Here is a 12,025-nt window from a genome sequence, read left to right as displayed (position 1 = left end):
CTGAGATATTTATTACTGGCATTGTGTCGCAGTCATTTTCTGCCTCTGCACAAGAGACTATAATGCATGGCAAGCAAATAAAGCTCTTTCTAACCAGTGAGTCCGTAATTTGTTTACTGCCACCAAATACAGAAGCACTAAATGCAGTCAACGCAGTAAACCTGGGACACTGTACTGAATTATACTTTCTAAACTCTGTGTGCAAAAAACAGATGAGTTTTCAACACCGCTGTATAATTATGGTCTCCTTTCTCCATCTTAAGCTTAGAGAGGCATAAAATTGTCTCAAAGGGCAAAACTCTATTAATATTACACAGAACTACATGACTCCAAAGTTTGATGTTTGGCATGTTTTCATCAAGGAAGGAACTACTTTTTTCTTTATCAACTACAGAAACTCCAAGTCCTTGCATATTACTCGCTTGACCTTTCCAAAAATTACATTTTTTCTCGATATTGCATGTTCAGAAATGAGTTACCAGGGAACTTCAAAAAACTTGTGGTTTGAAAGGGACCCTTTCTAATTCACACTCTGACAGTGGAAGATTCTGGTAATGACAGGGCTTTTGATATGGTACCATTTAATAAGGTTCCTCCTTTCCTTTAAGACCTGTCTGCTCTCTCCCAAAGGACAGGAAAATGTTCTCCAGCACAGCACAGAAAAATAAAAAAGCAACAGGATCCATCTTCAGTTTCAGCTCATGCGGTCATGGGAAGAACTACAGATATCAGTTTGGCATTTTAGTTTGTTTTAGGGTTTTTATGCTGGAGAGGTTTTGCTTAAACTACCTAATGCCAGGGAAACTCATTGTTAGTGAGTCAAAGCATTATTCTCAACTTACTTTGGTTTGATACAGTTTTTGATTAATACAAATAACTACAAACAGTTTTCTTCATGCTTAAAAATGAATTACTGTGTTAATACAGAGAAACTGTCTGCACTTCTATATGCCATAAAAGGAAACAAAAAGGCAGCATTAGGATCTATGGACTCTTATTTCACTGTGATAACTGATCTCTAATTAAATGTTACTGTAAAATCTCTGAGCTAAGAATCTTTAGACTGATAATGAGACCACTGCTGTAGGCCTTTCCCAGAACTTGGCAATTTTGCACTTCCCTGGTAGCTATTGGAAACCAATTAAAGTAAAGCACTTTTAAGGCTTTTGCTCAAGGCGATTTGATCAAAATTTGGTGTTGATTTTGGACAAATCTTGTCGACATGCAGTTGCGAAGACTCCATCAACTCCATCTTGATCTGAGTCGTTGCATTTTAAATTTCATCTAATGTTAGCGGTGATAAATATGGATTATTGCCTTGACATGGAGAAGTGGCATTTAAGACTGATGTTGTCAGCCGAGATGTCTTTTCCGGACGGCAGTAGTTTATTTCATACATCACAGAGACAAGCACCATTTACCTGGACATTTACTGAGGCAGTTCAATTCAAGGGAGGGGGGGAGGTGGCGCTCAAGGTCAGACCATTGGCATCGTTACCCATGTAATGAGTCATTGTTCTTCTTGGTCATCTACTACCTCACTACAACTTCAATTTGCCACCACACTGTCCACGGCAGTGACGCAGAGCAGGCAGCGAGACAGAAGTGGGTAGGCACAGAAAAACCATTATGAATGCAAACAGATGAAGGAAATATAAATAAATAAGAGTTTGAGAGAAAAGAGGAATGAAAGGCTGAAACAGTATTTCTCAATCACAGCTCTGCTAGCAATGTCTGCATCATCATTTAGCCACATAGGTCGGAGCTGCAGACAGGCAACCAATTCTCTCTCTCCCCCACACACACGTGTACCCATAAAAATGACATTTTAGATGTAAGGCAATTGTTCAAAACACTGCAGTTAAAAAAAGAAGACTTGTAGTAAAAGATCCTCACAAGCTGACTTATGAAAGTCTGGCAGTTTTGTACTTATTATTACGCACCCGTGTGTGTGTTTGTCTCTTGCACACACAAAATGAAGAATGGCTAAGCTGACTTTGGGCCCGTATGTAAGTCTCAGTGGTGTGACCCCTCGAGCAGGGGCGTGAGAACTGCGACGAACAAAGAGCTGGGCTGTTACAGCGTGACAGAATTACAGAGCGACTCGAGACTCATGACTGCAAAAGTGCTAAAGCCCGACTTGGCTAGCGTGAAAACGTGCCTTTGCAACTCCCCGCAGGTGAGTATCCGATTACATAACATCTGTACGTAGGTCTCCAACAACAAGTCCGACATAAAGTGAAATAACTCTCATGAAGTCTTGATTTTTTTTATACAAAGTTGAGTAACTCAACCACAGAGTCACAATAAGTGACTGCCAGTGAGGTCAAGCCTAAATAAAGTGTAAGGCAATGACTTATCAGGCCATTTTTTAAAGAGCCCGAGTCCTTCTGTTACCAGTGCTCCACGTCTTGACCAAGTTTCTTTGCATTTTGCTTGATAGTTTCTGTTAAATCTTGCCCACAAACAGCAAGACTAACAGAAGGTACTGCTCACCTACTTCCACAGTCACATTGTTAAGTTTTTCTACTCAAAAAAAAAAAGAAGAAAATACAAGCAATAAAAAAATAAAAAAATCCTTCAAGGAACTTGTTGAAGTATCATGTGGTGCCACAGGACACTGTTACTACTGACACAAAATAAACACGAACCCCAAAAAACACCCTAAAAATCACAGCAAGTGATCCAGACAATAATGAACTGCTGAACCTAGGTGCACACAGCATGGTGTTCCTCTGCCAACACAGAAAGCAGGTGTAAAGCTGCTCTGGCATGACTGTCATAATCCATATTTTGCACGACTGGCATAACAAAATAAAGAGCCAGTATATGAAATAATCGTAATTAATGCTCGACCTTCCTTTGCTCTGCTAAAACCTATAATCCAAATCGACTTATAGCTATAATGACTTCACCGTTCTCGCTGCGTCTCTCAATGGGGGTGCTCACAGCACTATGGCAGCTTCGTGGGGATGCAAAGTCACATGCACTTGAATTCATGTGGAGAGTGTGAGCTTCCTCGTAGTGGAAAAAAGCAAAAACAGGACTGTTTTGCTTATGAAGACATTCTTTCGACCGTGGTTTCTTTTTCCAGTGAGGACAGACAAACCCGACATGTTTGCAACAGCACATTTACCGAGTAGCTCTGCTGGTTTTGTGCCTTGCTCAACGACACCACAAAGATTTCTGGCTACAGACGCCTTCACTGTTTCTTTCCCCAGACTTTATGATTTGTTCTCGATGTGAAAAGGCTATGTATATTCTGATGTGACACCCACGTTTCAAACCTTCAGGCTACTCCTGGCCCATTAAAAGCGAGGGTCATTAGTCTCCATCTGTTTGGTGCTGCCCCAGTGTTTTCTTGTGCTGCTGATATGAACTTGATATATCACTAGGCTACAAACAATAGTCTAAAAATAGAGTGGAGCTGACGTCATTGCTCTGTAAGGGAATGCGTGTTTGTTCTGAGTGTGTGTTTGACAGTGAATATCTGTGCATGTGTGTTTGTATGAACAGTCAGCTCATCGTAAGGCTTCAGGCGGAGTCGAGTTCTTTATTTAAACACGATGCGTGGTTCTGGTCTTTGACAGGTTTTGTGAGAAAGCGTAGAGAACAACTTTTACGAGATGGCTTGTTCACAAATCAATCATGCTAAACATCAGTGGTGACTAGATGGCATCCAATAAATTGTTTAACTAATAAATACAATAATTCTAACAATGTTACTATTTTGTTTTTTTTATTGAGAATGGACAGAAAAGTTCAAAAACAATATTACATCACTGTTATTTACACTTGAACAGCTGTTCTCGTACGTTTGGTTGCTCAGCTCCAACACAAACAAACCAACTCGTGATAGTCCTGCTGGAGTACACGCTCCAAAATAAAAAAGGTATTTGTGTCTGCGCTGACAAAGACTTCTTTACTTTGGCTGTCTGCCATCTCACCTTGGACAGGTAAGTAGATGGGGCTTGCATCAGTCTGTACACCGACAGGACCTGTTGTTATGAGCCTGTATTGTTTTGCTTTGTGCAACTAAAACAATGAGCCAAAACTGGTCCAACCATGCAGAGAGGTGACAACTCAGGTATTGCTATTTCACTGATATGATGACTATAGCACTGCCAAACACTTTCCCTCAGTTTAATATAACAACATATATTAATGCATGTACACATAAGTATATGTGTCAATTTCAAAAACTGAGGAGTGTATAAAATACATGTTTCATTTCATTGTGAAAAATAGCAGTAATTAGAAAAATACTTGGCAACTGACTGGATCTGAATTACAAAAGAACCTAAAGTGGTGAAGAGGAAAAAGAATATGCAGTTTGAGTCTATAAAAGCTACCAAGCAGTCAGTCTAGTATGAAGTTAGCATGTCATTAGACAATGCTTGCCATCCTTGTAACAAAAAATAGCAGTTGAGAGGAATTAAAAAAAACAAAACAACAACAACAACTTGGCAGGTGATCAGACGAAATATCTATATTTTCACAACTGAAACACCTCAGCTGTGACTGTTGGCCATTACATTTTTATAGGACAATGTGTGGTTTGGCTTCACGTTCACAGCTTGAAGCCTGGCACAATATATTCCCTCTTGATTATGATATTGCCAGTCTCACGAGTATCAAGTTCCCTCACAAGGTAACACGGTCATAGTTTAAGGTCTGGCCACTACTCCATGGTGAAAATGTGTGCAGTAAATATGTATCAGTACAGCCTAATAGATAAAAGCATCAAATGGCATGAACCACAGATGAAAGAAAGAAGACAGATAGAAGATGCTTTCATGTAAAGTAAGTCTGCTGGTATAAACTGCTGCTCACTGTCGAGTAAGGTCATTTTCCGTATTTCACTGAGTGAGGGACTCCAAACTTGCCCCGTACACAAAGACTATGATTAAGCTAATCTCATTCATATGAGTTTTATGTCATATTGCCCGCATAAACCTATTTGTTTATGAAACAGCATTCTTCGTGATATAGTGCAAAAGAGGGGTAAAAAGAAAACCTTTCTTTGTACTGAAGAAAAGCCCCTACGGGAAGATTATGCAAGCCCAACCGATGATATCACCAAATCAGCGTGGACAGAGAAAAAAAAAGGAAGGGTGGGTGTAAGGAAGATGGGATTCAAACTGGGGATGGAAAGGCTGATTTTGAATGAGAGGGGATCTGCTTTAATGCCGGTGTAATGGCTATAGACGGCCTTAATCCTCCCTCTGGCTAGCTCTGGAGCTTTTTCGTTTCCTTTAAAGTTTGTAATGAAATCTACTCCTGTGGTGACTAGCTGCCACAAGACAAAATTACAATCAATTAAAGAAGAAATTCGCACCTCTAGGCCCATATACTTTGCACATACACATACATTAACTCTATAGGCAAAAAAAGGAGAAGGAGGTCCATGAAGGTCAAACTAGCCTGCGGGCACTGAGGGTGCTTGTACATGTAGAAACCACTCAAACATCCAAACATTATTTATATGCCTATAAAGAATTTTTTCTTGAAGTTATGTGGACTGGCAGAGAATTATTGATTTATAAACGTTTATATAAGCCATACATGTTAGCATCAGGCAGTATTTACAGCTGCTTTTTTAGATGATTGTGGCTTTGTTTTTAAAAAGTACTCAAATCCAAGTGACCAGCTGAAAGATCTCGCGTTATACCCAAAAACTGTATAAAATTGTCAAAATATATAAAAACATAAGCTAAAGATTGCAGCTCACACATTTGCTGAGCCACTAGCTTATTTAAAAAAATGTTTAACCTTGCAAATTAAGATACTGCTGTTCCTCCTTGGCAAGGGCAATACCAGGAATTTCACCAATTTCATATGTATGAATTATTAAAGCAAACACTCCTATTTCCTTATATATTGACATAAAGGATTTGAAAACCACAAGCAGCAGGAAAAAAAAGGACCACAGTGAAAGCAAGTGTGGAGAGAGAAACCAAGTGGAAAAAGCAGGAGACTTATCTTACCTTCAAGCACTGTAAGCTTGGCACTGGTGTTGATCTCGCCGGCGCTGTTAGTGGCCGTGCACTCGTAAATGGCTTCGTCTCTGTGCGTGCGCAGAGGTTGGATCCGCAGTACGGAGCCCGAACCGTCGTCAAATTCGATCACCTGAAAAAACCCCACAGGAAAGTAAAGATGCAGGAACTCCATTTTTAGTGGCCTTGATATTACACTACCTTTATTATGCGATATAAACAACATACATTCCTACATGCAGATTACTTGATTTTTTCTAATGTGGGAGGTGAAGCATTTTTTATTTGTCATTGGTGCTCTTTTACTAGTTTCTATGTATCCCTTCAATCCCCCCTTAATCAAAAGGAAAAATCAGCTGAGGTCACGTCTAAAAACACTGACACAGAACAGAAGAAGTACAAACCAATAGCTCCTCAGGTACCACAGTTATGTAATGTCACAGAGGTAGGAGTGGCCAGAAATGGCGAGAACCCCCAGCTAAAGTATCCCCTCATCTTCAAAGGGGAGCACAAGTGGGAGGGGAAATACATCACATACGTTACAGTGGTGCGTGCCCAGAGATGGTGTAGCCGGGGGACACGGGGGAAAGGATGAGCGTGTGAAAAAACAAACAGAGATGAAACAGACTACATAAATCAAGATGGAGGGAGATTAAAGAGAAAGGAAGATTGTCTAGGTTCCCTTGGAGAACTGAAGAGTCGGTGTGATGCTCAATAACAGGGGCAAGCCATTGTGCGTCCTGTGTGAATGTGTCATTTGTGTGAATGCTGCCAGTCCGCACGCATGTGTGGATGCGTCTGGTCTCAATGAGAGGTTATAAAAGCAGTCTAACGTGCTGTGTTTGCTCCTGCCTGCATTATGTTTGTACATGCAAAGGTGCTCAGAGATGTGAAAGTCACGCATGAGTGCCCACCTCGAAGCGCTGGGAGCTGACTTTCTTGCCTTTCTTCATCCAGGTGATTCTTGGTTTCGGCTCCCCTGTGGCTTGGCACACAAACGATGCAACTCCGCCCGAGATGCCCGTCTGATCCTCAGGGGATTTGACGAAACTTGGCAAGCCTGAGGAAGACGAGGTGAAAGGGATAGAGTAAGGAAAATAAGTTATTGACAGGGAAAGAGGCTGAGACTAAAGGGAGAACTTATCTATCGGTGTCACTTTTCTCCACACAAAGGCAACCCTGAGAAAACCCACACAGGCATTGTTGCTGTGCACACCTGCAGCTCAGTCATGAGAGACACGTCTAGTCTTTGTGTGCTTGTCACTGTATCATGTTCTTACCTTTAACCTGACACATGGTTTAAAACACGACGAAGTTTCTCACTAGAAAAAAATACACTTCTGTTAATTGGGCTGTTTAGCTATCAAATAGTTGGCATATCCCAAAATTGGAGAGTGCCAGCTATGATTTGATACTGTACTGCCGTGGAGAACACCTCCAACTGTGATTTCTCCCATTTGCCTTTAGGGTTCTACAGGGCAACACACTCAGCACCATTGTACATACGACAATGGAGTGTTTCAACAGCCTGTCAAGGCTGACGTGATGCTACAATGTGCATACCTTAGCTCTACGTAACAACTGCAATGCTTTATGCTTTATCTACAGCCTCAGATGTGCATAATCTTGTCTTCGGCACCATGACACAATGTCCCTATTGCAGCTCTGTCAGCTCGTGTTTCATCTCCAGAGTCATTAAAAAGGGAGGTAGGGAACACCTAGACCACAGATGAGCAGACTGCCCCATGGAGACATGCACAAGGGGGTAAATCATTATGCCGTGTACACACAGGAGACGCCAGCTTCCCATTTCTGAGTACACGCTGGGGAGAAATCCAGCAATGGCTTCCACCACTGTTTCTTGTTATAGCATAACATTTGTATTTTTTTTGGAAAAGAAGCATGTGGGGAGGTTCACTATCTGGTTAGCACAACGCTGTAATTTTTTCAGAAAAAGAAGCTCCACCTGCTACATCATCACATTCTGCACTCACTTGGCTAAAGAGAGAGAGACAGAGGTGGTGTTGGCTGTCCTTGCTTGAGGACATATCCACAGAGGTGCTTCCTTCAATGCAATGCAGCAGTTTTACAATAAAAGGACACGGCAAGCCTGCAGTTGCGTGTGCATGCATACATACCATATGTTACACATATTTAAATTCAACTGGTTGGAGGAAGAAATGCACTACCACGGTGTGAAGCACCACAGAATAATTGATCGACATGCAGACGTCAATATTTTCTAGTGACCTTTGTGAAAATATGCAAATTCTATTGATTTGAGGTTATTTCTGCTAAAATATCTTCAAAATGAAATCTTTTGACATTAAAATTTCATGAAATTTAATATTAATTTCAAGTCTTGACATGATATCATGACTTTCTTAGTTTAAAATGAAATGAACAGCAAGCACATATTTATTCTTTCAAAGCTGAGACAACGTTGCCAGTACTTAGGATAAAAAATATAATATAACATAACAGCAGTGTAGGTCAAATAAAAGCTAAAAAACTCATAAGAGTGTGTTACGAAAGGTAAACGTGTTTGTCTCTTGTGATGATGTCATGTTGTTTAAATGCCATGTAACGGCACATAACGGTCATATAACTGTCTAAAAAATGTAACACCTTAAAAAAACCCAAACAAATCAAATGTACTACAGCACAGTAAAGTGTTAATGGGAAGTCAACCTGATGTTGATCTTGTCCCCAAACTCACCTGACATTTGAATTCGATTTTTGATTTTTTTTTTTGTCCTGGTTATTTTCAGGAACAAGTTTTAGAAAACAGATTCAGCAACTGCGAAAGCACAATAATCTATAGCATCAGAATGTGGCTGTGACATACATGCATGTGGCGGCAAGACACCTGAGTTAACAAGTCCACCCTGATAAGCATTAAGAGTGTATGCCTGAGCATGCCTGAGCCTGCGCTTGGGTGGTGCGTTGGAATGCTCAAACCCTGATTATCAGCCATCAGTCTTAGAAGAGTTGCTGCCAACATCTGTCTGTTGCAGCAGCATTCAGACTGATGTCAGGGTTTTCACTTTGTTGCACGGATGAAGGATCAGACAGTATTAAAATAGTTCAGCGCACATGATTCAAATTAAAGGACATAAGCTTGTGTATTGCCACACTCATTTAAGTTATAAACTGCTGGATCTTAGAAATCTTTAGGATTTTAAGGATAAACAGAAAAACAGTGGAAACTGGACTCATGGAGCTTTTCCCGTATTAATCCTCTTAAACAAGCTTCCCCTGAATTTCGATAGTTGACCTGTGACTCACGGGCTAAACTGTGGCAAATTCAGAGCTCTCATCGTTAATCCAGATCTCACCGAGCATCAATCACAAAATCACAAGTCACTGCGGTGACCCTGAACCACAGACTTATACATGGGGTTAATGGTGGTCCTACCACACTCCACTGAAAGGACAGAGGCATTTACTTTTGAACTGCGAGAGTTGGTGTTCCTCTGTCAGCACAGCCACCACTGAAGGGTGATATCAAACTGTTGGGTTTGTCAGTTCTTTTCTTAGACAGACAAAATCCAGACTCAACCTTTTTTCTTTGCCTGTGTCCCATTTTCCTGGCTGTCAGACAGTTGTCACATGAAAACAATGGCAGGGACGAGGTGGAAAACACATAAGCCTACCTATGCAAATCTTTCTCTCAGCCACTGATTATGAGTTTTGGGCTGCACTCTCTTTATGCTTTGATACAATACATTCAAAACTCATATCTTGACATGCGCTCTTCTCTCTGGCAATGTGTGGCAAGTGCTGCCATAACCGTCAGGCATAGTGCTTTGCTGCAAGCTGCCAGAATCGTAGGGTTGGGGTTACTGGCTCACGAGTATTGCTTATTTACCAGAATTTGGCCATAATAGAACAATGCTTTAATTAGTATCACTAAACTGGGTTATCAAAATCAAAATCACTCAAATGACTGTTTTAATTACCAAATAAATAAACCAGAAAGATCCTACATGCAAAACAGTGCTGCTGTACACAAACAGCAGCCTGGTTGGTGGAACTGAAAAAAATGTTACTAGAGCAAAAAGCCTTTCATGTTAGAACTAATGAATGGAATAAATGAATTAATCAAAGCTCAAAACAATACATGCAAGTGAAAAACACTCAGTTTTGGACTAATAGGTGTTTCTGGTGTACCCCCACAAATACAGAAAGGCATTAACCTCATTATCAAACAAATTGAAGGGTTATTAGGGAAACAAATGCTAGGCCTTTTTGTTCAAAAACGTCATATAAAGTGCCAGCTTAAACAAGTAACAATATTTAGCATTTATGATTAGTGTGGTGATTGAGTGTATTGAGTGTAAGGTGCATTTTTCTGCACTACTAATGTGAAATTTAAATATGACCTCGGGCGCAGGGTATTGACAAATCTCTATAGATCCTGCTTTTAGAAAACACCAAAGGAGCCTAAAGGCTATGTATGGAGGGGGGATTAAAAAGCTTCTCTCATTTAACCCAAAGCCTGCAGCAGCATTTGTGAGGTCTGAGGTCATTAGACAGATAAAAGGTATTGGGGTTTCTGAACTGCAGGAGGGCAACAGATCTGGGTTTGTCCTGGCTCAGAAATAATCTCAGTGACATATCAGTCAGTATGCACAGTAAAAGCAATGAGCTGTGCTTTGTGTCTCATGCTTGAGCTTATAAAACTGAAAGACTGTTACAACCTTCATTCATTTACTAGTGATATTTTCTTTTGTTGACTCTGGCTAACACCTTTTGTATGCATCATACTTTCCTAAGCAGCCATTCAGTTTGCCTTTTTCCTAGTCGGGGGCCTCAGAGCAATGCTGGTAATAAAAGCAGAGACAGCGGGAGAGTTGCGTAAATGGCACTTGTGTGGCTAACAATTAGTCTATTCCCAAGCTTGCCAGAGTGCCCAATGAGAGCTACTCAGTAGTGTAGAGTATCAGGGATCGATACGCACATGGCACAGTGAAAACCATTAATTCTTATTAATAATGGATTAGCAAGTTATCATTTTCATGAGGCAACACTTAGTGTAAATTTGTCTGATGGCATCAGCACTGGTTGTTTTAATGGAACACTTCCATTAAGGCCTTTTCAGCCCATTAGCAGCCAACTTGTTTGCAATTAATGCCATATAAAGCTGCCTCCCCTGCAAGTTATTTACCCCGATAAAGTCAACTGCACTTCAGGCTGTTTGTTTAAACCAATAAACATCATGTGTGCTATCTGCACTATGGTTTTTACAGCTGAATGCCAAGCATTGTGTTGTACATAGCACATTTTACAATTATCGGGGAAGAGCCATAGGAGTGGAAGTATGACGAAGCTTTACTATCGGGGCTTTTAAAAGCCTTAAACATCGATATAAGGAGACAGAAGTGCAACCGTCTCTGTGCAAACAGTGCAGCAGTTCAACAGCTATTTAATTTCATGCAGTGTAAATTACGGCTGCAGCTCATATTTTTCATCAATTAATCTGCATTATTTCTTCTTTTTTATCATTAGAAAATGTCAAAATGCCTATTCTAGTCCCACAACCAAATGCTGCAGTTAATATGGTGAACAGTGCAAAACCCAAATACATAGTTTTAACTACTATTACTACATGATATTTCATGCAAAACACAGAAAAGCATGAAATCTTCAAATTTAAGGAGCAGAAACCAATAAAAGCTTTGACCTTTTTTCCTACCAAACAAAGAAACAAACATAATATATTATATGGACCGGTTCTTCCTATGTTCTACTTTACATGATTTATACAACATGCCTCACCCACGTATCTAACGGTCGCAGTCTGAAGAAATAAATCAGAGATCAACTTGTGGTTCATGCAGACTGGAGCGGCCAAGGATCGAACCACCAACCATCTGATTAGCAGATCATTTGCTACTAACTACAGCCACCGCCGTAATCTCAAAACTGTAACCAATTTATTTTTGCCTGTAAGTTCACTGTCTAGTATTGTCACCTTACTTGGTTTCAGACCCAAGAAACGCTTTTGTGGATGGTGCACTATCATC

At 40.4% G+C, this 12,025-nt stretch overlaps 1 protein-coding gene across 17 annotated transcripts in view; it reads right to left on the bottom strand.

Moving 5' to 3' along the window:
• LOC146553336 (receptor-type tyrosine-protein phosphatase F) overlaps positions 1-12,025 on the bottom strand; it is a 163,477-nt gene that overhangs the window by 82,608 nt on the left and 68,844 nt on the right. For all 17 annotated transcript variants that reach the window (XM_085254644.1, XM_085254643.1, XM_085254647.1 and 14 more), the window contains exons 3-4: positions 6,911-7,056; positions 5,988-6,129 (exon numbers count right to left, since the gene is read on the bottom strand). In XM_085254644.1, coding sequence (XP_085110770.1) covers positions 5,988-6,129; positions 6,911-7,056 — 288 coding nt within the window. The remainder of the gene's footprint in view (positions 1-5,987; positions 6,130-6,910; positions 7,057-12,025) is intronic.

The sequence above is a fragment of the Mchenga conophoros genome, linkage group LG18 (assembly GCF_057382185.1).
Source record: "Mchenga conophoros isolate Kocher_MC1m ecotype Shallow Benthic linkage group LG18, M_conophoros_male_GT1.1, whole genome shotgun sequence".
Taxonomy (NCBI): domain Eukaryota; kingdom Metazoa; phylum Chordata; class Actinopteri; order Cichliformes; family Cichlidae; genus Mchenga; species Mchenga conophoros.
This window is presented reverse-complemented; position numbering and strand designations above follow the sequence as displayed.